At 38.4% G+C, this 27,463-nt stretch overlaps 1 protein-coding gene across 7 annotated transcripts in view; it reads right to left on the reverse strand.

The window, feature by feature from the left end:
• SPIDR (scaffold protein involved in DNA repair) overlaps positions 1-27,463 on the reverse strand; it is a 270,899-nt gene that overhangs the window by 201,579 nt on the left and 41,857 nt on the right. For 6 of the 7 annotated variants that reach the window (XM_043879253.1, XM_043879248.1, XM_043879252.1 and 3 more), the window contains one exon: positions 25,525-25,688. In XM_043879253.1, the coding sequence (XP_043735188.1) occupies positions 25,525-25,688 (164 nt within the window). Of the gene's footprint in view, positions 1-5,331; positions 5,462-5,576; positions 5,599-25,524; positions 25,689-27,463 lie in introns of those variants that run through there. The other variant, XM_043879254.1, reaches the window with a different exon arrangement.

Here is a 27,463-nt window from a genome sequence, read left to right on the forward strand (position 1 = left end):
ACAATATATTAATAACTCGGTTATTAATAAAAATGACTTATTGTGATGATAAATTCATATAATGCTTTACCATTTACAAATCCTTCATCCTCTCATGTGGTCTCACTGGAACTTGACAAGTGCTAATAGCAGATATCACCGTCTGCATTTCAGGGCTAAAAGTGAAGTCAGAGCAGTTTTGAACCTACTCAAGGTCACAGCACTAGCACTTTAGATGCCTCTTTTTGCGTAACTGTGGTCATTTAATCCATTTATCAGCTGTAATTTTTTTTTTTTTACAGTTTCATCAGCATCACTTATCACTTATTTTCAATATTAAAAAGCACAATAGAATTTAAGCAAGGTGTGAAAGACATATGTGAATGCTCATTATAACACTAAATAAAAGCTGAATCACAGTCCTACTCGCCCATGAATACAAACAGCATCAAAGCAATGTGCTGAGAACAAGGCGATGGGTGCTGTGAGGTATTGACACTGCCTCAGACTGGCAGTCAGCTGAAGGGTTTCCATGTTTGCTTTTCGCCCTGTGGAGTTTTTCACTTTTCGTTTTGATTTTCTTTGCATGAGCTGCCTACGTGTAGAAACGGGGAGATTTTTACAGACAGATCTGGAGAGCTTCCTGGAAACTGAGAGGATCTGGTGATGTGGGAGCCACATTCCAGTAAAGCAGCGCCTGCAGGAACTTCCTAACAGCTTATAGGTCTTGTGCCTGGCAGGCCCTCTGAGGCCTGACGCTCTGAACCACTCCCCCGGTCCACAGGCCTCTTACCTGGGGACGACAAATGGATCAATGACAGAGACAGGTGAGCAGAGTAAACTCTCCAGGCTTCAAGGTGAGCACAATAAACAGAATCACCATTTGAGAGCACTGTCCTCTGGCTGCTTAAGAACCAATGAGAAATAACCAGCCACACAGCGAAGATTCTTATTGACTGTTTTCTGGAAAAGCCAGTCTCTCCACTTCTGTAAAGAGCGTCCCAGGCTCTTTCAAGCAGTTTTACACACACACATATGTACTGTTCAGTCTGAAAGTCAACCCTGATCACACTGCTGTGGTTAGTTGCTACTGAGGATCCATTCGTTGAAGCAGGAAGAATATCTGGAAGGAGAAGGCTAGTGGTAAATTCCAAAATGAGAACTACCTTTCATAATGTATTCCTGACACACACAAAATACCTGAAACACATACACCCACAAATGACTGCACTCTCCTCAGAGATGGGGTGCCCTCTACCTTAAACTGGAAGACACTGACAACTGTACAAGGCATTAAGTCGAGTGATCAAATCTCAACTTTGTCTGCAATGGTTAAGCTGATTTTTGAGGAAAATGAGAAAAAGAATTAAAATATTCATTCCCCACCTTCATCCCTGCAGAACAGGCTGAGACATAAAATCACTATCCTGCTTCCTGCATTCATTAACTCTCTTTTCAATTCTGCCCCTGTGGGTACAGCCAAAAGGGAAGGCCATCTCAGAACTGGGACCAGGGACACCCAAACAAGCAGAGGCCTTGTCTGTGGTACTTTTAAAGGAGTGATGCTGTCAACATTTGGGACTAACAGTGTTCTGACACAATGTTAACAAAGGTGATATGAATTCTTCATTTAATGTGCCACGGATAATAATATAAAAATAGAACTCAACTAAAAACTTATACAAGTAAAAGGGTTGGAGACACTACGCCTCATTCTTATTACCAGATGTCCATGAAATCCCAGTCACACAGAGTTCACATCTTAAAATGAAAATAAATTATACAAAAGTGCTGATTCTAATTACCTCCAGCTAGAGAGACTATAGAAAAGTTGCTGGATTATGAATTAATAATGCAGACAAGATTCAAAAGAGTGCGTGTGTGTTCACGTGTGTATCCTACATCCTAACTTCTTAAATATAAATAACTATGGGTAGGACTAAAACCCATAGAAAAGAAAGATTACATGAAAACAGAACCTTTGAAGTTTCCTACTGAAGTAATATAAAGGTGAGAAAGTGCTCTTGAATTGAGAAATTCTTACGAGACAGTTTGAGCCAATGCCATTCCATATTAGAGACAACTATAGACAGAACAGATGTGAATGTATTTAATTGTCTTCATGTCACAAGACTGCTGTGCAATGGGCAGAAGGAGATCTCAGCCTTAAATCTGAATCTTAAGAAAATCTGTTTCCGGTCCTGTCATCCTGCCACCACAGGAAAATGCGCCAAACTCAGGAGTAAACCATACAGTGTAAACCTATCATTTTGGATGTGCAGTTATTTGGGGGAAAAAAATAAGATAATCATTCAACATTTTTTAATTAAATAAATAAAATGTTATGCCCAGAGTCCAGTTTCTTGTTAACAGATTTTATAAATAAGGATGGCAATTTTTACCAGGGTGGAGAACAAAAACTGTCAGAATAAAATATGTGCAAGCCACATTTCAGTGAGTAAACACTCACAAATCTACTGATTCACAAATAAGTATACTTACATTTAATCCTTTCTAATATGATTTACTGACCTTAATGCAGCTTTAAAACACTACATCCTCAACACATAAGAAATCTCCTTTCCTTTCTTTCTCATTTTCTTCTCCAGTTTTTTTTTCAGAACTCCAAATTCCAGATTTCAAATTTCTTTCTTATAAGTAAACAAAACAAAGGCACATATTTAAAGAAATAAGGCCCTTTGAGCTTTCTTTCTTAGAAGTTTAGCTCAATAAAAGAAGCAGAAATCATACAGTGGGGAAAATAAGTGCTATCCTGCTCCATCATACCACAGAAAGAATGTAACTCATAGCCAAAGAGAAAGGATGGATAAGATAAAAGAAAGAAGTTTGACTTAAGCAAATGTCCTCTTTGCCTTGGCCTTCCTAAACCCCTCCACTCAGTGCTTTTTTCAGGCAGAAATCTTAGTATCTAGTGGGACATCTTTAAAACCTGTAAGATCCACACGCAGCAGAGCAGTGCACTGGTATCTCCAACACAGGCAAGAGAAGCACAAGCTCTGACTTGTAGCTAGGGAGTGGGTGTCCGGACACGGAGGCAGTGGGTGTCAGGCCGTGGAGGGAGTGGGTGCTGTGATGTGGAAACACGGTGGAATGATGTTCCCTCCCTCAGATCCAAACAGCAAGGTGTGTCACAGTCCAGCAATTTAGATGGAAGACTCACAGGAAAAGATGAACAGGAAGCATCATAGTATCGAAAGTTTAACATGTTTCCCTTAAAATCCCTGCTGATAAATTCACACTTTCCCCCACTCCTTAAACCCCTACTTATTTAACAGTCAAAACCTTTTACATGAGCACTCAACTAAGCTGACTAGACTACAAGCAGGCATCCCCTGCTCCCAGCCACCACAAACGCGCTGTGTACTGAAGAGTGTTTCATTACAATTTCTCCTAGAAATATAAGTGATATAGACCGTCAGCACACATTCAACCTATGAGACCCGTGTGCTTTGTTAATGAGCTCTCTACTTGGAATGTAACTCTCATACAAAATTCTGGAAAAACGTTTTCAAGTGGCTAAGCCATGTGATCATGCATGCTTGTTACAGTCGTTTGTTTAACTTTTTCCTAATTAAGTACAGAATCTTTCTCCACTTAGCTTCTCTCACAGTTGAAAATTTTGATGGTATCAGGACACATACTTATGTTAAGTATCCTCAACTACAATCTGAGAGTTTGGATACTGACAGGCACAGTGACTGGATGAGAAATCATGCTCCCACGGCAGCACTCTGACCCCATTACTCTGTCCTGTCACCTTCCTGGCAGGCATAAAGCTTTCCAATAAAAGGAGAGAAATGTAGGAGAATAAATAGACAAAAAATATAATATCAGCAATTCAATTTTCATGAGAACTGAATGTTTAAATAGTTGTATTTAGTTCAGCTTTCACCACAGACACAGGTATTTAACTCGAGAATACATGAGTCCTGCCAGCAGTGTTTTTATAAAGTCCCTGCCACTGTCCATCCTCATGTCTTGCCTCTGTTTCACTCATTCATTCATTTCCTCACTCAGGTATACCCTGGACTTCAAGAAACTTCAGTCTACCTGGGGAGAAAGGCAATGTTTGCTGGGAGCTATGACAAAGGGCACAATGGAAGCAAAAGGAGTGCTATGGCGATATAATACCCAACCCTAACTTTCTACTAACACTACAGAGTGCCTCTTGAGGAAGGGAGGAAATGCTATATTCCTTTCAGCACTTAAATTCTAAGGCTTTCTGAGAAATTCATGCATATTCTATCTGCATTAACAATATTTAATACTGTTCAAAGGTCCTTGGAAGAGTGGTAAATTAGTATGCTTGCTACAGGAAGATTTGATGGAAGAAATTTATTCTGCTCAAGCTTTACTAGAAGCCCAAAGTAACCCATGCAGAAAAATGAGCTAAACAAATATTTATGTTATAGCTTTTGATAACATGTTTGCTTTTAAATAAGTCTGTAAAAGCATAGGTTTATGATTTATTTGCTTCATGGGATTATTTTTTTATGATATAAAATATGTTTCCAGACCTAAATGCTCCATCATCACATGTCTGACCCGTGACGCGGCTGGTATCCATTAACTGGCTGACTGCTGGTACCCGGTGAAGGCTGGTACCTGATGAGGACACGGCATCCTGCGCGAGTCCAGACAGGCATTACTGAGTAAGACGGTGATCAGTCACAGAAAGAGGGCCATTACGGGACACTGCGACCGGTCACAGAAAGGGGACCACCACCAGACACTGGCCCCCAAATCACATACTCCAGCAGACAGTAAGTAATGCAAGCGTTCTTTAAAACCTTTATCAGTAGCAACACCAACTTCATACCCTTCGTTAAATACTACAATGAACAGAATAAAAGTAATCTTCTGAGGATCTAGTAAGCCACCTATAAACCAAGATATGTTTGCTCACTCACACATTGACAAATTAAATACTTTCAAAAAAAACCTGTTTAAATGCAATTTCCAGGCAAAACTGCTCTAATTGTTAGATTTCTGTGTACTTAGTACATTTTTAATATAACAGAGTCAATGAATTTCTGAAACTGGAAAACAAAGATGGTAACTAAGAAAGGAAACCAAGGAACTAAGAAAGAACCATTCATTCCAATGAGTGAAAGGATGAATAAAATCCTTAAAGATGGGTATTTAATTTTTTTATTTTATTTATTTATTTTTTTTATTAGTTGGAGGCTAATTACTTCACAACATTTCAGTGGGTTTTGTCATGCATTGATATGAATCAGCCATAGATTTACACGTATTCCCCATCCCGATCCCCCCGCCACCTCCCTTAAAGATGGGTATTTGATAGTATTTTTCTTGCTTCTAATCTACCTTTTCCAGCTTCAATTTGCATATGTGACTGAAAGCAGCACTTCTGGAATCCTGTGTGTTCCCTTCAGTGGTGTAAAGCAACAGTTTACACGACAGAGTGGAGTTCATGCAGGGCCTGCTAGAAACTCATCTGAAATGGTTAGGAGAGCAGCGCTATTTCACTAATCAGACACAGAGTCAACAAACAGACAAGAATGTGACATTAACACAACAATCTTTGAAAACAACTGATTCTCCAAACCCACCTAGCATGCCAAGACGGAGGAATGTTCCTCACTCAGTATCTACACTGAAGCTTATCTGAATGAACTTGACCCTGGTTGGCAGCAAGCCAGTAGTCTTCGTCACTGAATGACTTAACAGAACACTGTGTTCTTGGCACAAGCACAAAAAAAGGTGTTGAAATCCACGCTAAAAATCTCAGCTTACATTTTAAATCAGTTTTTAAATATGATAATAAAAGATAGTTAAATATGATGAAGGCCTTTCAGTGTTCTGTCCATTTTTTATTCAGGTCATTTTTTGACCCCTACTCCATTTGGTCCACTTTCAGTACTTCCTGGAACAATCCCTGGGACTTCCCCAGGCACTGTGAATCCCGCTCTGGCCCTTCCTGTGCTGCCTGCTCTAATGATATACCTGGAAAATTCCAATGCGCCCAATGCTGGCATGGTAGGGAGGGACAGCAAGTAAAGCCAGAAACAACGTGTTGACTCACTTCCGCAGAAAGCCCTGGAGAAAAATGTGGGCCACAGTGCAGTCCTCTCACGCGATGCAGTCAGAATAAGTAAGAGATAGTCAAGTTATGTCATTCCCACACAGGCTACGTTAACTCATCCACAAAGGTAAGATGCAAATGAGAAGGCAAGGAAGACACCATCTGCAGGGAGTCTACATACTTTCAGAAAGAAACGCTTCTCTTTTCCTGTAGTTTTTGTCATCTGCTTTTTCTCCTACTCCAAAAATGCCATCCTTGGTAGAACATTAGGAGAGTTCATCCTCATGAACTGCAGCAGTTCACAACCAGCTCCTAATCCGGGGAAACCCACAGGAGTCCTACAGTACTCACAGGGACAAGATTCAACCCACAAACACTCAGCAGTCTATACTGGTAGAAGGCCACGATGAAATCACAGATGTTTGTTCACCCTTTAGTTTTCTGTCTTAATTTTTACTAAGTACTTTCACAGGTCTCTCATCTTACAACAGCACAAAACTCTCAAAGTCAAAGCAAACAGGCCTATCACGTCTTTAACTCTGATAGAATCACACGGTCAAATGATTTTCCTCAACACAGTAAAATGTTAAAAAATCTTGAACATTTATTCTTTTAAAATTATCATATACTTTAAACCTTACTCTTTCAAAACTATGACATAATTATTTGTTCATAGTTATTTCAAAGTATGTTTAAAGTAAGTTGTAAATAATACTAGCATAGGAAGTCAAAGGAAAAAGAACTGGAAATACATACGGTTTACCTTCTAATAAAAGCTTCTTTTTTCAATCAAATATGATTTACTCAGATGAATGTTAAAACTTATCTAAATATCTTGATACCAACTGATAACTAAGGATACATGGACCAAAATTGCACCTAGGAGTAGGCCTAGGCTTAAAATTTTGTTATAATTAAAAAGTGAATTCTACTGTGGATTGAAGGTTGTAATTATTAACACCTGAACACTGTAGTTCCTGTTCTCTACCCAGCGCAGGCCCCTCAGAGGCAGTCGTAAGAACACAAAGTTCACAGATCTAGTTAAAGAAATGTTTTACTCATACTCCTCAGTGTGCATTCACCCATGAAGAAACACTATAAATAATACCTTTGTTTAAAGCAAAACAATGCAAGCTCAACTGATATTACTCACTCTATCCTTTACTCATGAAAACATTCCCTGTTCTCAGGTATGCTATCAATTAGTATAAAAGAACGCCAAGGCTGACATCCCACCGACAACTTGGATTCTGTTCACTGATGTAAACCCCTAGGCTATGTGGCAGTCCTGAGCATATAGTTTTCGTAAAGCAACTGTCTGAATAAATAATTGATTTTACAAAATTCTCATGGGCTCATGAGAGCTACAGTGATTTATCAATGAAGTTTTCAAATATGGAGTAGAAAAATAGATACTCAGTGTCTATCTACTGTGCAATCATGCACATAAACATTCTTTGTGGTGTAGTATAGACATCATACCTGTGGTTTTTACTGTCAGAGTGCAAAACTAATTTCATAACTCCCACTCAAGAAAAAGCTAACTACTGTTACCCCTCACAATGCTCCTAGGACATGTTGGTATTGAAAGAGCACACATGTGCTGTGGTTCCTCGATGCCATTTAGTCAATGTTGGTTATATCTCTACTAATGACACTCTTTTTCCATTATATCACCTATGAACGCTAACTTCCAATGATTCTCTCAAAGGTTGTTGTTAGATTTTGTTTACTTGTTTGAAGACCTCAAGTCTTAAGCAGTGTAAGCAGGAATGTGTGAATAATTAGGCTTTCTGGTCATGTTACATTTACAGTTAGGAATTTCACAGCATAAAAGTAGAACAGCATTCTCCCAACCATGCCCTCTCCTGAAATCTTCAGGCCCTGACCACTACTAGGTCATTACTAGAATGCGGTCTCTTTCATGTGGAATGCTCCTCTGCCCCCCACACCAACACCAGAAGGAAACAGGTCCTCCCAGCCATGGAGGGGTGGGGCAGAAGAGGACAGAAATAGGAAATTCATTTTAAAATACCTATGTAAATGCAACAGACCCAAAAGAGCCAAAACAATCTTGAAAAAGAAAAACAGAGTTAGGGAACGCTAACTTTCCAGTTTCAAAATCTACTACAAAACTATACTAATCAAGAGAGGATGGAATTAGCAAAAGGGGAGGCATACAGATCAGTGGAAAATGATTTAGATTCCAGACATAAACCCATCCATATATAGTCAGCTGATTTTTGACAAGGATACCATGACCTTTAAATGGAGAAAGAACAGTTTTTCAACACATGGTATTGGGACCATTGGACATACTCATGAAAAAGAACGAATTTCACCCTGCCTAAAACCAAGTAAAATATTAATTCAAAAAGGATCATACATCAGTATTTAAAAGGTAAAACTACAAAAACTCTAAGAAGAAAACATAGGTTTAAATCTGCATGACCATGTATTATATAGTTTTTTATATATGACACAAAACAAGGAATCAAAGAAAAAAATAAATAAACTGGACTTCTGCAAAATAAAAACCTTTTGCAACCAAGGACAGTATCAAGAAACTGAAAAGACAACTCATACACCAGAGAAAATACTCCCAACTCATGTATCAGATAACACATATATATACTATATACAGAATTCTTATATCTCAACAGTAAAAACCCAAATAAGCCAAGTGATAAATAGGTAAAAGATCTGAACAGAAACTCCATGTGAAAGAGAGAATAAAGAAACTAAATAGAGAAATTATAAACATATACACAAATAGCCAATAAGCATGTGAAGCAATGCTCATAACCATTTAGCTATCAAAGAGCAAATAAAAACCAAAATGAGATACTATTTCATACTCTTGAGGGTGGCTATTATTAAGAAAATAAATGAAGAAAAAAGTCAGTGGTATGGTTGTGTTGGCAAAGATATGAAGAAACTGGAGAGACCATAAATTGCTGGTGGGAATAAAAAATGGTGAGCCCATTATGGAAAGCAGTCTGACAGTTCCCGCAAAAGTTTAACCAGAGTGACCACTGATCAAGCTATTCTAAGTATATACATAAGAGAACTGAAAACATGTTCATAGGAAAACTTGTACTTTAATTATAGAGAAACAGTATTCATAACAGCTGAAAGGTAAAAAAGAATCCAAATGTCCATCAATTGATGAATGGATTTTTTAAAAATGTGGTATATCAATATTTCACATTGTAGAATGTGGAATATAATATTCCATCAATGCAATGGAATACTACTTAACCATAAGAACGGAGTACTGATACACACAACATTGGTGAACCCTGAAAACAGTGCATTTAGTGAAAAAATCCAGATACAAAGGACCACATATTTATGACTCCACTGTGACTCCAAAAAGCTTAGACTAGCGAAATTCATGGTGAATGAATATAGACTAGAAAGTTCTAGGGGATGTGAAAGGAGTGAAATGAGATTGACTGCTAATCAATGTGGGTTTCTTTCTGAAATTATAAAAATACCCTGAGTTAAAAAGTGGCAATAATTGCACAACTTTGTAAATATAACTAAACACCATTGAATTGTACATTTTCAATGGGTAAATTTTGGGCATTTGAGTTATATCTCATTTTTTTTAAAGTGTAAAGATAGGTATGACGACAAAGAACCAAACAGAAATCTTGAAGTTGAAAAGTTCAATAACTAGAATGAGAAATTCATCAGAACAGTTTAATAGCAGATATAAACTGAAAGAAGAAACTGATGAACAATAGAAATTATGCAATATGAAGAACAGAGATAAAAATTAAGAATGAACAAACTTTCTGAGAAATGTGGGATGCCACTAAATGTACCAATGTACATTTAATAAAAATACAGAGAAAGAAGAGAGGAAGAAGCATAAAAAACCTTCCAAAAAGTTATGGCTATAAATCTCTTAAATTTAATTAGCACATGATTGACCAGGGGATTTTTACAGAAACTAATGCCTGTAGCCAGTGATTTCTTACATAAGTGAATACTGAAATGCCTCTGGTCAATGACGTTAGGGTAACAAAAGACGTACTAAGACGTCTCTGGTTGATAAGCTGTTAAAAAGATAAATCTACACATGTACGAAGATGAACACTCCAAGTAGGACAGACACAAAGGGGTCCAGACACATCATATAAAAATTTGAAGGAAAAAGAAAAAAAAAGTCCAAAAAGAAGCATGAGGAAAATGACTTATCATGTACAAGGGAACTTTCAAATGATTAATAGCTGACTTTTCATCACAAACAATGTAGACCAGAAGGCAGAAAGATGACATATTCAAAGTACTGAATTTAAAAAAAAGACAACTATCAACTAAAACTTTTTATATAACCATCTATCAAAATGTAAGCAAAATAAAATATTCCCAGAAAACAAAAACTGATCGAAAGTATCAGACTCAACTTATGAAATAATCTAACTGAAGGTTTTAAGCATGAAATCAAGTGACCTAAGAATCCACACAAATTCACATGAAAAAATAGTGTCAATGAAAGCGATTACCTGATTTTTAAAAAGTATAATGCATATTCTTTCTCTTAACCGATTTGAAAACCAGCTGCATAAAATAGTATGTACATAATTATATAACATATAGAAAAGTAATGTATTTGTCAATAAAACAAAGGAAGTGGTGGGAACAAAGCTGTAATGACCAAGGAAATGTCACTAGATGGTAATGATTCCACAGGAACCAATGAAAAGGACCAGAAAAAATTATAAATAAGAAAGATCATGTAGCACTTTATAAAAAATACTTAACTCTCCTTTCTTTTCTCTACTTCTATAAAACAGATAAATTATATCAACCACAAATTATATCAATGTCTCAATGGGTTTATAACATATATAGATATAATATGTAAGCAAAGAATTAAAATAATAAATTTATTTTTTTTTAAGTCATGAAAGGAATTAAAAGTTACAGTAATCCCACTTCTGGGTATCTATCCAAAGAAAACAAAAATACTAATTCTTGAAGCTATATATGCCCCCCTGGCCCAGTTCACCGCAGTGATACTGACAATAAGTCAAGATATGGAAACAACCTAAGTGTCCATCAAAGCAGGAAAACATAAAAAGACATGAGATACACACACAAAACAGAACACTATTTATCCATAAAAAAAATGAAATGCTGCCATCTGCAACAACAAGGATGGACCTTAAGGGCAGGATGTTAAATTAAATAAGTTAGAACTTATATGTGGGGCTTCCCTGATAGCTCAGTCGGTAAAGAATTCGCCTGCAATGCAGAAGACCCCGGTCTGATTCCTGGGTCGGGAAGGTCCGCTGGAGAAGGGAAAAAGCTACCCATTCCAGTATTCTGGTCTAGAGAACTCCATGGACTGACTGTAGGGTCACAAAAAGTCAGACACGACTGAGCAACTTTCACTTTCATTTTTGGGCTTCCCTTGTGGCTCAGCTGGTAAAGAATCTGCCTGCAATGCGGGAGACCTGGGTTCGATCCCTGGGTTGGGAAAATTCCCTGGAGAAGGGAACAGCTACCCACTCCAGTATTCTTACCTAGAGAATTCCATGGACTGTATAGTCCATGGGTTCGCAAGGAGTCAGACACGACTGAGCTAGTTTCACTTCTTTATATGTGGAGATTTAAAACAATCAATAAGAACAACAAATATCCAAGCTGCAAATACAGAGACTAGACCGGTGGTTATCAGAGGCAGAAGCTGAAAAAGGGGGTAAGGGGGAGGGAGAAATGGATAAAGAGAGTCCAAAAGTACAGATTTCCAGCAATAAAATAATTCAGTCATGCGGATATAATGTACAGCATGGTGACTGTAGTTACAAATACTGTATTGCTTACTTGAAGGCTGAGCACATCTCTAAAAAGTTCTCATTACACGGTGATGCAGAGGGCCAACGGACACATGAAAACATGCTCCACATCACTGAGTCATCAGGGAAACGCACGTCAAAACCAAACTGAGATACCACCTCACACCTGTCCGAATGGCTATCATCAAAAAGTTTACAAATAACAAACGTCGCCGAGGATGTAGACAAAAGGGAGCCCTTGTACACTGTTGGTAGGAATGTAAATTGGTGCAGCACTGTGGAAAACAATATCAAGGTTTCTCAAAAATCTAAAACTAGAACTACCATAAGGACCCAGAAATTCCACTTCTGCGTACATATCCAAAAGCCACTAATTTAAAAAGATGCATGCACCCCAGTATTCACAGCAGCATTATTTACAACTGCCAAGACATGGAAACAACCTGTGTTCAACAACAGATGAATGAGTTAAGAAGAGGTGGCACATACACACACAAAACAGAATACTATTCAGCTATAAAAAAGGAATGAAATTTTTTACCATTTGCAGTAACACAGATGATAGTGAAATAAGTATGGTAAGTGAAATAAGTTAGAGAAAGACAAATACTGTATGATATTTCATTTTTATGTGGAATCTAAAAACTACAGCAAACTAATGAATATAACAGAAAAGAAGCAGACACACAGATGTAGAGGAAAAACTACAGGTTGCCAGTAAGTAGATGCTGGGAGAGGTAATATAGGGGTTGGAGAGTAAGAGGTACAAACTACTGGGTGTAAGACAGGCCCAGTGATATACTGTACAACACCAGGAATATAATCAATATTTTGTAATAACTGTAAATCAAAAAAATTTAAACCTGTATAAAAACTTTAAAAATTTAAATTAAAAAAAAAAAAACAACTCAAAATGGTGAGGTATGCAAGACTTTCCAAATTGGTGAACACAACTATGACCTAGGAGAGTGGCCGGCCAAGAGACCTCCCTACCCCTTGCCGCACCTCTGCCCCCATTACAACTTTCCCTATACATCTCTTCCTTTTATTTGGCTGTTCCTGAGTTATACCCTTTTATAATAAAACTATAACCATAACTAGAGGGCTTCCCAGGTGGCCAGTGGTAAGCAGCCACTTATCAATACAGGAGACGCAAGAGATGCAGTTTCAATTCCTGGGTCAGGAAGAGCCCCTGGAGAAGGAAATGGCAACCCACTCCAGTATTCTTGCCTGGAGAATTCCGTGGACAGAGGAGCCTGGTGGGCTACAGTCCACGGGGTTGCAAAGAGTCAGACAGGACTGAGTGACTAACACTTTTGTATCTACTGTAGATGCCTTTAAAAATGTCCAAGATTTCAACTGCATTAAATCTGTGTATCAACTAGGGAAAATTATGTTCTTTAATTTTTAAAAATATGAATTTCTCCTGGATATCTTATTATTACTGATTTCTATTTTAAATTCTATCATGGTTGCAGAATATCATCTTCAGAGTTACAATCTTTTGAAGTTTTTTGAGACGTTTTATGACACAATATATGATTTATTGTGGTATGCATATCATGTGCACATGAATAAAACGTGCATCCTATTGTATTCGTATTGCATGAAACATTCTACAATATCAATTAGGTGCTTGATCCTATCACTTCATGGCAAATACATGGGAAAAAAGTGGAAACAGTGACAAATTTTATTTTCTTGGGCTCCAAAAACACTGTGGGTGGTGACTGAAGCCACAAAATTAAAAGATGCTTGCTCCTTTGAGAAAAGCAATGACAAAACTAGGCAGCATACTAAAAAACAGAGACATCACTTTGCTGACAAAGGTCTGAATAATCAAAACTACGGTTTTTCCAGCAGTCATGTATGGATGTGAGAGCTGGACCATAAAGAAGGCGGAGTGCCAAAAAATTGATGTTTTCGAACTGTGGTGCCCGAAAAAGACTTGAGAGTCCCTTGGACAGCAAAGGGATCAAACCAGTCAATGCCAAAGAAATCAACCTTGATCACAAGGACAGATGCTAAAGCTGAAGCTCCAATCCTTTGGCCACCTGATGTGAAGAGCCAACTCAATGGAAAAGACTCTGATGCTGAGAAAGTTTGAGTGCAGAAGGAGGAGGGGGCGACAGAGGATGAGATGGTTAAGTAGCATCACTCACTTGATGGACATGAGTTTGACACAACTCCTGGAGAGAGTGAAGAACAGGGAAGCCTGGCATGCTGCAGTTCATGGGGTCACAAGGACACGACTTAGTGACTGAAAGACAACTGTACATTTAATTATAAAGTTCTCTTCAATTTCTGTTTTCCTGTTGAGTTTTCTGGTCAGTGCATTCATCATGTGCGTATTTTCCTTTATGTGCTGAAACAGAGTTACAAGATCTGGTCATCCTAATACATGAGTCATATCAGGGTCTGTCTTAATTATCTGCCTTTTCCTTTAAGTATATGTCACATTCCTGGGTTTACATGTGTATGTGTCTGTGTCTAACAAACGTGAAGTGTATCCTGGTCATTACCAGGGATGTAGACTCTGGATTCTGTTATGCTCTTCTGAGGAGTATTTACTTTTCTGCTTAAACAGTAGTTAACTTGGCTACAGTCACTCCCCTGTGAGTACAGAAAGTACACTGCTTTCTCCTGCATAGTGGAGAGCAACTGAAATCTGTGTAGTTCTTATAGCCTGTAAGATCTACATGCATAATGTGGGGTTCTCTCTGGGAGATTCTACTTTCACCTTTAACCTCCTATACCCCAAACTCTGTGTTATGATTTCTGTCCAAGTTTAGCCACCCTGAACAACACTGACACTGGCCTGCCTTTGGGTAAAACGTGGTGACAAATGAAAAATCATCCTTGCTTGTGCCAGTCTCTTCTTTAAAATGCCAACCCCTCCAGTCTCTGCCAGCTGTCTTCCCCTATCTACTGTCTTCAAGTATTTTTATATTCTTTATATTTTTATATAAAATAATTTTTAAAATATATTTAATAGGGCCAGAGAACTAAACAGACATTTCTCCAAAGAAGACATACAGATGGCTAACAAACACATGAAAAGATGCTCAACATCACTCATTATTAGAGAAATGCAAATCAAAACCACAATGAGGTACCATTACACGCCACTCAGGATGGCTGCTATCCAAAAGTCTACAAGCAATAAATGCTGGAGAGGGTGTGGAGAAAAGGGAACCCTCTTACACTGTTGGTGGGAATGCAAACTAGTACAGCCGCTATGGAAAACAGTGTGGAGATTTCTTAAAAAACTGGAAATACAACTGCCATATGACCCAGCAATCCCACTTCTGGGCATACACACTGAGGAAACCAGATCTGAAAGAGACACGTGCACCCCAATGTTCATCGCAGCACTGTTTATAATAGCCAGGACATGGAAGCAACCTAGATGCCCATCAGCAGATGAGTGGATAAGGAAGCTGTGGTACATATACACCATGGAATATTACTCAGCCGTTAAAAAGAATTCATTTGAATCAGTCCTAATGAGATGGATGAAACTGGAGCCCCTTATACAGAGTGAAGTAAGCCAGAAAGATAAAGAACATTACAGCATACTAACACATATATATGGAATTTAGAAAGATGGTAATGATAACCCTATATGCAAAACGGAAAAAGAGACACAGAAATACAGAACAGACTTTTGAACTCTGTGGGAGAATGTGAGGGGGGGATATTTCAAAAGAACAGCATGTATACTATCTATGGTGAAACAGATCACCAGCCCAGGTGGGATGCATGAGACAAGTGCTCAGGCCTGGTGCACTGGGAAGACCTAGAGGAATCGGGTGGAGAGGGAGGTGGGAGGGGGGATCGGGATGGGGAATACATGTAAATCTATGGCTGATTCATATCAATGTATGACAAAAAAAATAAAAAATATATATATATATATTTAATATACTTTATATGTCCAAAATTTGTCATTGCTATTTGTTAAGAAAGGTAATCTGACACATGACGCTCCGTCCTTACTGCAAGTGGAACTCCTAAGGATTTTTTTTAAACTAGAAAACTAGAGGACTAAAGTCACACTGTAATGACTCATATTATGACTTTTTAATTTATATACATGTAATGATAATTCCTACAACACTCTTTTTCCTATCCTACCATTCTCATACCAGAAAAACAGATGAATTTAGGAATAAAAGAAGCAAAAGAAGAAACAAAACTGAAGGTAAAAGAAATGACAGGGTGACAGTGAAAAAGGAGGAAGCTTTACACTAAAACAAAAAATGACAGTCTCAGGCCCAATATGTCATAAGCTAAGGTTTAGCCAATTAAGAAGGGAGATGTGGAAAAATAAGGATGTTAAGTTCTGAAACAAATGCTACAAATGATATTGGCACATACTCACTTTCCTAAAGAAAATAAAGGCCAAAATATGCTACAGCGCTATCAGATCAAGAAAAGATAGATCACAGATATACGTACACAAAACTATAAAGTAAAATAACAACAAAAAAAATACCTACTCCTCAATACTACTCCTAAGAGTCCTCCTTTTTAATATAAGAATACAGTGGAGTACAGATTTGTCTCTTTTTTAAAAAAGCCCTGTGTTTAGTTATTTTTGGCTGTACTGGACTTCATTGCCTCATGAGGGTTTTCTCATTGCAGTGAGCGGGAGCCACTGTCTACTTGCGGTGCATGGGCTTCTCATAAAGGCAGCTTCTCTCGTTGTGGAGCATAGGCCTAGGTGCATGGGTTTCAATAGTTGCAGCTCCCAGACTCTAGAGCACAGGCTTTGGAGCACACAGTAGGAGCAGCAGCACAGGCTTAGTTGCCCTGTGGCAAGTGGGATCTTCCAGGACCAGGGATAGAACCAGTATCCTGTGCATTAGCAGGTGGATTCTTTTTTTTTTTTAGCAGGTGGATTCTTAACCACTGGACCACCAGGAAAGCCGTGAATTTGTTTCTTTTTGTGTGTGTGTGTGAATTTGTTTCTTAAGTGTAATGTTTCTATACTGAAATCTTCAAAATATAATCAAACAAAATCATGACTAAACACCCCCTATATTTTCCCTTTACAAGCATGAAATTTTCATTTTTATATAAACATAATTACATTTTAGAGAGGATTTCTAAAATGTGTGCTTTTGATCATCATAATCAAATTCCATCAAATCTATAAATGGATAAATTGGGGAGTTCACAGACATTAACAATTAGTACATATTTAGTTACGTCAATTTATTCTGATTCATCATTTAAAATGATTAAATGCTAAATTACATGTGCTACTTTCAATTTTTCATATAAATATAAACAATTACAAACATGCTCATTAAACTTAGAAATACTTTCAACGTCTGCCAGATTACTTTCTAAATATCATCCCAAGAAATATAAAATTTTGCTTGTCTACTTTTGTTAAATTTTTCCCTATTCCATCTTTTGTAAGATACTGAATCATTTGTTCTGCCCTTACTGTTAAAAATACAAAGAAAACATGTTTTATAACAATGAATCCATATTTGAAATTTGAAAATCACATTTGCTTTCTCTTTAAAACTACTACTTTCAGATCTTGTTTGTGTCACCCCGCTTAGGTTGCACACCTTCAACAAAACTCCAACTCTCACTCAGGTTATCTGATATTTATTAAGTCTACAAGCGTGTATCTGCATAGGAATCACTATATAAAGTACAAGAGAATTACATAACAAAGCTCACTTAAAGCCAATTTTCTTCACGCTTCCTGAAAAATGTAGGTTAGTAGAAAACTCACTGCTGTATCTCTGCTGCCCTCTATAGGAAGGGTTCTTGGAAGACACATAAAATAAATGGAAAACCCAGATAACAAGACTGAATAGGAAGTCACATCAATAATCAATTAATCCCATGTCCTAAAAGGCGACATTATGAACTGGAGCTGTGCCCTTTTGATTTTCACCATGCTTTTCCTCCAAGTTGTGTAACCACGCTCTACTGCAGGGGACCATGCTACCCTCGTTAGAATCTCATTCTGCATTTACCAGCTGTGTCTCGATCCCCTAATCTGCAAAATGGGGCTAATAACAACATCGACATTACAGGACCAGCACTTACCAAAGTGCGTGGCATATACCAATAACTCAGAGTTACCGTATTGTTATTAATGGTATCACTGCTATTACTATTATTGGTACTATAACAAAATGGACAGGACCACAGCTGTGAGCTATTTATCTTTTCTTTACTATTCTGTAGAAGTTCTCACTATATTCTAGATAGAAGTGTAAAGTGTCCTTTAAAAATTTTTTAATACAAGTAATGCACATACATGGTTCAAAATTCAAAACAGCATAGAAAAAAGTTGCCTCAACGCAGAGATTCCTCAATGCATAGGTAGTCCATACAGATGTACATTCTTTCCATTTTTCTACACAATTAGTCTACGTTTTTGTCATTTAACAAAACTATTTTGAATATTTCATAGGCACACAGACTTATATCCTTCTTATACTTTAGAAAATGTTTTATCAATTTCACTGACATATGAAACTATTACCACAGTCAAGATAAACATTTCCATCACCCCCAGAACTTTTCTCTTTGTCCCACTGTAATCCATCCATCTCCACCCTCATTCCCAATAAACCACTGACCTGCTCTCTCACTAAAATCATTTGCACTTTTTAGAATTTTATATAAATAGAATTATATAGTATATATTCTGCCTCATTCATTTTAAGGACCTGAGGCTAAACTATGATGGTCAAGTTACATGCACCTTGATTCTCAGGCTGTGGGGAACCACTGAAAGTGTTTCAATAAGTAAATGATGAGGTCATAATGTTTATTAAGATGAATCTAACAAAAAGACATAAGCTAAAAAATCAGTTATGAAGCAAAGAAACAAAACAGACAACAGGTGAAGGGGCCAAATATAGAGAAGAAGTGGTAGGGATGCTGTGATTTTGAGGCCAAATCTGCATGACCTGATAATGAATAGATTAAGGCAGTGAATAAAAAAAAAAATGAACTAGGACCACAACACATGGAGAGGATGAGCCTGGGTTAGAAGGAAGAGGGACAGGACTTGGAACTCTGAGACTGACAGTATGTTTAGGACATCCACACAAAGATGTCATCAGGCCGTTGGAAACCCACATGGAATTCAGGATAGCAAGGGGGTCAGAAAAAGACTTAACAGTGAGCAGCTTGAAGATAATAAGGAAAACAATTGAGTCTTTGTTCCTATACCAGGAAGAAAAAGGAGGAAAAGGAGGCAGGAGTTAAGGCCACAGAGAACACCGCTATGATTAGGCAGACCACAGTTTCCACATCACAGGAACGCCTCCCAGTGCCTGCTTAGAGCAATCGATTTTTTGAGTCACTTTTTAGTAACAACATAATACGTCATATTTTAACATATATGACTACTAAAAAAAAAAAAACAAGTGTACTTGATGAGAAACTACATACAGAAATCTTGAACTTTTTAGATACAAAGTAAGCCACGGACTTCCCTTTTCTATTACTGTAACTTTCAAAGTTCTGCTCACGTGCATGTGCCCACTTCTTCCAATATAAGAAAGCAATCGACATGGATCCTCAGGCATTCAACCACCACCCAATACTTTCATTGCAAGGTTTCAGAGCTGCCTTGTTTATTATATACAATAACCTGGTCACAGGCACATACCTTTAATAAAACACTTTCCTGTCTGAAAATGGGGCAAAACAGCACTGACTTCACAAGCTTGTTTTAAGGCTCAAATGGAAAATGTACTGCTACAAACTCGATGCTGAAACCTAATCCCCAATGTGATGGCACCTGGGAGTGAAGCCATGCTGTGTGGCCCTCATGAGTGGGATTAATGCCCTTCCTGGAAGGTCCCAGGGAGACCCCTAGCCCCCTCCATCACTGAGAACACGTGAGGAGACAGCGATCTACAAACCAGGAAGTGAGCCCTCAACAGACGCCATATTTGCTGGCTCCTAGACGGTAGAACTTCCAGCCTTCAAAATTGTCAGAATTTCTGGTTTATAAGTCACTTAGTCTATAATATTTTTGTTACAGCAGCTCAAACAGACTAATACATAAAGCAATAAGTACAATATAAGGCCCAGTATATGATCAATATACATGATCTGATTCTTCCTCTTCCTTGAGGGAAGAGCCAATGACTGTCGTGTCTTTTTTTATTATTATTATGAAATATATATATATATATACATATAACATATATATATATATAGCAAGGAAGAAAATAAACTTCTCCAATAAGTCTACCACCCAAAGACACACAGTTTACATTTTGGAAAAGCATGGATGCCAGTCACTCACTTCTTATAAAGTATACTTATTGAAGAGCTACCCTGAAAAGTCTGTGTTATACTGTAATTTGTAATTTTACCAAGTGTGAATTTGAATTGCAAGCACTACAAAACCTGTGCGCAAGAGTTTCTCAATTAGCTGAGTTAGTAAACCCCAGTCAACGAACTGCATCTCTGCTGTGCACCATTACAATTCTTCTAACAGATTGTGGTTATTTATACAACTTTCAAGGGGTAAAAATAACCTTAATTAACAAGAGTATTTCCCCCAAAAAAGCCAAGAAAAAAATTTACACAGCATAATGTTTTCAAGTTTCATCCACCTTGTAACACGTATCAGAACTTCAATCCTTTTGAATGCTGAATAATAATCACTGTATATGAAATGGAATAGGATCCTGCCTCTCGTTTGTAGAAAAGCTTCACCTAGGACCTGCCCAAGTTCCAAAGAACAAATTTAATTAGAAAAGTAAGAAAATGGAGAAACAAAGGAAAACTGTCAAGCAACATAAAACAGTAATAGTACAGCTACTAAACACAGTCAAAGACCTTTAGTTCTTCTGCCAGGGACAGACGTATTATCCTTAGCCATGTCCTTGAGTTGCTCTGCTGACACTGAAACCCCCAACAGGTGGAATAAGTTAGCTGCACGCTGACCACAAGCACACAAGCCACAGGCTGGATGTTGCCAGAAGTGGGATGATGGTGACTCCTGACTACTTCAGCACCAACCAATCAGAAAAATGTCCACAAGCTGATCAGTCACCCTGCAACCCTGTTACTTACACTGTCATTAAAAATTTTTCCCTGAAAGCCACTGCGTCCAAAATATCCAAACTCATGCCTCCACGCTCAGCCCCACACTGGGGGTGCCATACAACAGAGGCTGTACTTTCCCTCACCACAACACAGTGTCAACAGACTGGCTTTACTACACCCAGGCAGGCAGACCCAAGTTTAATTCAGTAACACACACACACACACACACACGTATCTATATCTATATACAAAACACACATATACATACATACACATTGAGAAATGGTATATTTCCTGCCACATCAGTAAACAAAGGGTGGCACAGTCATCACTGATTTCAGCCACCACAGAAGGTAAGCTGGTGAGCCCTGAGGGAACTCAGAAGGAAGTACCTGTTGTCTAGCAGCCATCAGACTGCAGTGACCCCCACACGGAGCCCTGAGGAAACTCGGGATGAGAAAACACAGGATACTGGCCCTAGACAGTTACGATGTGTATCTAAGGAATGATTTAAGGGAACTCAGACTCTTGTATCTTCCCAAACACAGAAAAGCACTAAATTCCTTAACTTGAGATACCAGGCTTTCTTTAATTAACAATAACCTTTTGATGTTCCAACTACCTACCCTTTGTTGTATAACGCCTATATATTCTGTCTACCCCCCGCCCCCACTCACCTCATTACAGCAGTTTATCCTGAGGTTACTTGTGATGCTGCCTTCCAGGCCTGAAGTCCTAAAAACTCCCACCAAATAACTCTCATCTTTTAGGTTGTGAATATTTTTTTAGTAGATGATATACATTTGTCATTGTTCACTTACTAAGTCATTTCCAACTCTTTTGCAACCCCATGGACTTAGCCCACCAGACTCCTCTGTCCATGGGATTTCCCAGGTAAAAACAGTGGAGTGGGTTGCCATTTACTTTTCCAGGGGCTCTTCCTGACCCAGGGATCTAACCCGAGTCTACCTCCATTGGCAGCCGGATTCTTTCCCAGAGAAGCCCAGACAATACACATACCCACACATTTTGTTTATTCATTCATCTGATGATAGATATTTGGGTTGCTTCCACCATTTAGGACACTGTGAATAGTGCCACTGTGAACATCAAGGTACAACTTCTGTTGAGACCCTGCTGTCAAATCTTTGGGCTGTACATCCAGAGGCAAAATCACTAGGTCACACGGTATTTTTAACTTTTGCAAAACCAACAAAAAACCACTGTTTTCCAGAGTGGCTGCAACATTTTAAATTCCCACCAATAGTACACCAGGGTTCCAATTTCTCCACATCCTCAACATTTATTTTCCCATTTATGGGTAACAGCTATCCTAATGGGTATATAGTAATATCTCATTATGGTTTTGATCAGCTAATGACTAACGATTAGGAACATCTCTTAATGTTCCAGGTTGCCTGGAAAGAATCAAAAATATGGCCATGGTGGTATAATAGGAAATGGATTTATCCTCTTGCTTGAAATAACCAAAAAGAAAAGAAATGAGACAAAATACTTGAAACAATGGTTTTCAAGACATGGGACATTAGGCAAGAAGAATACTAACTCCTGAAAGATGAAACAAAGAACTGAGCTCTACAATTGCCCTACAGTACAACTGCTCTACAATTGTTCTGTAAAGAATTTCCAAACTACACAGTGAGGAGGTAGAACTGAGGTGGAGACTGCACGGCTCCCTGAGTTGAAGGGACAGGGTCGAGAGTCCATGGAGACAGAAGGAGCTCAAGTTCACAGTCCAGAGCACCAGAAAAGTCAGAGCTACACAGAGAAACCCAAACATCCCCCTCAAGTATTCGGCAAAGTACTGATCAGCATGTGCACATAAAGAAACTACATCAGGGAAAGAATCCCTTGGGAGTAGAAGAAGAACAGTGCCTAGAGTTCATACAGGGTCAGGAAACAGTAGCTATCCCTGCTAACCCAGAGGAAAATCTGTAACTCAGGGCATTACAAAGAATACTTGGGAAGGTCCTGCTTCAGCGCTAAGACCTAAGACTGAGTACTCCTCCAGACGCAGAGAAAAAACCATAAAGCAACATTTAAAAGAATGAAACTGTTTCCAGTAACTGTACCACAGAACAAAGCCTCAGAGTATTCAAAGAAATTTTTTTAAAATCTAGTGCCCAACAACATAAAATTCAAAATATTTGGTATACACTCAAAAATTTCCAGGCAGGTAAAAAAGGAATAAAATACAACTTAAAATGAAAAGAAATGTCAATCAATAGAAAGAGACACAGAAATGACACAGATGATAGATTTACAGAAAAAGCCATTAAAACAGCTTTTATAAATAGAATATTTATGCTGAAAACACAGATAAACATATGATTGTGTTAAGGAGAGACATGGACAATATAAAATAACTCATAACAAACTTTTAGAGATGGCAAATACGCCGGATAGTATTAACAGCAGATTAGACATGACAGGAAAAAAGATTATTAAACTTGATATAGCAATAAAAACCACTCAAAATGGGAGAAAAAAATGGGCACAACATCAATAATCCATGACATAAAATCAAGCAGCCTAATTAATACACAGATAATTGCAGTCACAGAAGGGAAGGAAAAGGGGAGTCAGAAAAAAAAAGTGCTGAATAAAGGCAAAAATCTCTTCAAATGTGATGAAAGTTTTGTGCCCACTTGTGAGGAAGAGAGCTAACTTAGCAGACCTGAGACAGGTGTCCCGAGAGATCCGTGCTTGCAAGGCTGATCCCTGCCAACCTCTGGGAACTTGGATGTCAGGATGAGCCCACCATGCCCTAAATGATAAGAGTGTCTCCCTGCGCCTCAACAATGCAGCTTATGTTGAATACCCATTTTTCTTCTGAAATCTGAAATTCTGGCACATGCTAGGCAGAGAGCACCCCTCAATAAAAACCCTGGGCTTGGAGTCACCAGTGAGCCCCACTGGTAGACACCAGTGCACATATGTTGTCAAAACTCACTGCTGGAGCAATAAAGCATCCCCTGTGTGACTCCACTGAGAAAGACTCTTGGAAGAGTGCTGATTTTGCTTTTGTATGCTAAGTTCTGAATGTCTTCCTAGCAAATCACCAAACCTAGAAGGGAGCTTGGGGATTCCAGACCAACCACAGATCCAATAAACTTGACAAACTCCAAGCAGAAAACCACATCTAAGCACATCACAACCAAAACAGTTTAAAACAGGGAAGAGAAATCTTAAAACATCAAGAGTAAGAATAGCTGCTGGCTTCTTGATAGCAACTCTGGAACTAGAAGAAAAGGAAGCAATGCCTTCAAAATTTTCAAGAAAAATGATTTCCAACCAAAAACTCTATATAAAGTTTCAATCACAGGTCAAAGTGTAATGACTGCGTTTTCTGACATGACAAATCCCAAAAGATTATCTTCCATAAATCCTTCCTTGGAAGCTACTGGAAGATGTGCTCAATCAAAATGAAAGTAAAAATCAAGAAAGAGAAAGACATGGAATCCAGGATAAGGTTGCTCCATGCAAGAATAAGGTGAAGGGAATTCCCCAAAAGAGGGTGAAGGGCAACGTAAGAGCGGCAAGTTTCACAAAGCAGAGAGGACTCTCAGGTGAAATCAGAGAGGCTAGGAGTTTGTGAGAAATAGTTCTTCTCGAAAACAAAACTAATCAAATGCTGAATGAATAAAGATGATGCAGTATATAATCACAAAGGAATATTACTTAGTCATAAAAAATGAAATAATGCCATTTGCAGCAACACGGACAGACCTAGAGATAATCATACTAAGTGAAGTAAGTCAGACAGAAACAAATATCACATGATATCACTTCTTTGTGGAATCTGAAATATGACACATATGAACAAATATACAAAACATAAACAGACTCACAGACATAGAGAACAGTCCTGTGGTTGCCAAGGGGGAGGAGGATGGGGGGGATGGATTGGGAGTTTGGGATTAGCAGATGTAAACTGGTATATTTAGAATGGATAAACAACAATGTCCTACTGTATAGAACAGGGAACTATATTCAATATCCTGCGATAAACCATAATGGAAAAGAATATATATATATATACATACACACACACACACACATACATATATATAAAATTGAATCACTTTGCTGTAGAGCAGAAATTAACACAACATTGTAAATCAACTATACTTCAATAAAATATTTTTTAAATTTTCTAAAAACTTAATAGAATGCCTGCTATGTCTGAAAATCTTAATGAGAGAACAGAACAGTGAAAACTTAAGAGTTTTATTCATAAGTAAAACAAAGCAACATAAACCCAAATAATTAACTCCATAAAAAATTAAAAGTTGTAAAGGAAAATCACAATTAATAGTTGTCTTGCTATGAATATTATTATTCAGGATTGCACATTGCTGAACCTAATCTGACCAGACCACAAGACACCTGTCCTGAGGGAACAGAGGGATTCTGGGAAAGACCCATGTGTAACTGAGGTGAGAGCAGGTAAGAAGAGAACTCACATTTATCCATGTTTAAAAGCACATTACCAGCATATTATTTAGAGGAGTTGCAAACAAAACACCAAAGGTTGTGACTAACACATGCCATGAATGGAATGGAAAGTTGGAAACAATTCGTCCTCACCTTAGGAAGCTCAGGTGGCGTCCCTGCTGGTGTCAAAGAACGACTGCTTGCACCAGAAGCACAGTCAGATATTTCCACCACACTTTCACGGTCTTCAAATTCATCACATTCACAAGCATCTTCCCTCTCACTGTCAACCTCCCAGTCAATAACCTGCAGGTCGTCTAAAAATACAGTTTTAAAATATTCTTAAATTGTATTAAATCTATTTGTCCTCAGTAGTTTTAAAAGATCCATGTTGTTCAACAATTTAAAAATATATTAAAAGGCAGAAGAAAGTATATTCCTACTTTATCCATAAGCATCCCATTTCTCCCACCTCTGACTGCCACCTCAATTCTCAATTTCCATTAGTTGCTTTTCTGTTCGTCTGGAGTTTCTTCAGCACTACTGTTGATATGGAGGAAGTTTTAGTATATCAATAGAAGATCAAACCAGAAACAACATTCCCTGATGCCAAAGCCTAATCCAGAGCAAGGCCCTAACTCTCCTCAGTTCTGTGAGGGTTAGACAGGTGCGGAAGCTGCAGAAGGAAAGTTTAAAGCTGGCAGAGACTGGTTTGCGATGCTTAAGGAAAGAAGTCACTTCCGTGACAGAGAAGTACAAGGTGAACCAGTGAGTACAGATGTAAAAGCCTCACCCAGTCATCCAGGGTTCAGGCAAAGAGAATTCATGATTGTGGTTACACTAAACAACAGATTTTCAACTCAGGTGAAATAACCTGCTACTGGAAGAAGATGCCAACTAGGATTTTCATTAGTTCAGTTCAATCGCTCAGTCGTGTCAGACTCTTTGCGACTCCGTGGACTGCAGCATACCAGGCCTCCCTGTCCATCACCAACTCCCACAGGTTACTCAAACTCATGCCCATTGAGTTGGTGATGCCATCCAACCATCTCATCCTGTGTAGTCCCCTTCTCCTCCTGCCTTCGATCTTTCCCAGCATCAGGGTCTTTTCAAATGAGTCAGTTCTTCGCATCAGGCGGCCAAAGTATTGAAGTTTCAGCTTCAGCATTAGCCCTTCCAATGAGTATTCAGGATTGATTTCCTTTAGGATGGACTGGTTGGATCTCCTTGCAGTCCACGGGTCTTCTCCAACACCACAGCTCAAAAGCATCAATTCTCTGGTGTTCAGCTTTCTTTATAATCCAACTCTCACATCCATACATGACCTCTGGAAAAACCATAGCCTTGGCTATACGAACCTTTGTTGGCAAAGTACTGTCTCTGGTTTTTAATATGCTGTCTAGGTTGGTCATAACTTTTCTTCCAAGGAGCAAGCATCTTTTAATTTTATGACTTCAGTCACCATCTGCAGTGATTTTGGAGCCTAGAAAAATAGTCTCTCACTGTTTCCACTGTTTCACCATCTATTTCCCATGAAGTGATGAGACCAGATGCCATGATCTTAGTTTTCTGAATGTTGAGCTTTAAGCCAACTTTTTCATTCTCCTCTTTCACTTTCATCAAGAGGCTCTTTAGTTCTTCTTTGCTTTCTGCCATAAGGGTGGTGTCATCTGCATATCTGAGGTTATTGATATTTCTCCCAGCAATCTTGATTCCAACTTGTGCTTCCTCCAGCCCAGCGTTTCTCATGATGTACTCTGAATATAAGTTAAATAAGCAGGGTGACAATATACAGCCTTGACATACTCCTTTCCCAATTTGGAACTAGTCTGTCGTTCCATGTCCATTTCTAACTGTTGCTTCCTGACCTGCATACAGATTTCTCAGGAGGCAGGTCAGGTGATCTGGTATTCCCATCTCTTTAAGAATTTTCCACAGTTTGTTGTGATCCACACAGTCAAAGGCTTTGGCATAGTCAATAAAGCAGAAGTAGATGTTGTTCTGGAACTCTCTTGCTTTTTTGATGATCCAACAAGTGTTGGCAATTTGATCTTTTGTAGATATCCAGTGTTCTTGCCTGGAGAATCCCAGA

This window comes from Cervus elaphus, chromosome 21 (assembly GCF_910594005.1).
Source record: "Cervus elaphus chromosome 21, mCerEla1.1, whole genome shotgun sequence".
In the NCBI taxonomy this organism is placed as follows: domain Eukaryota; kingdom Metazoa; phylum Chordata; class Mammalia; order Artiodactyla; family Cervidae; genus Cervus; species Cervus elaphus.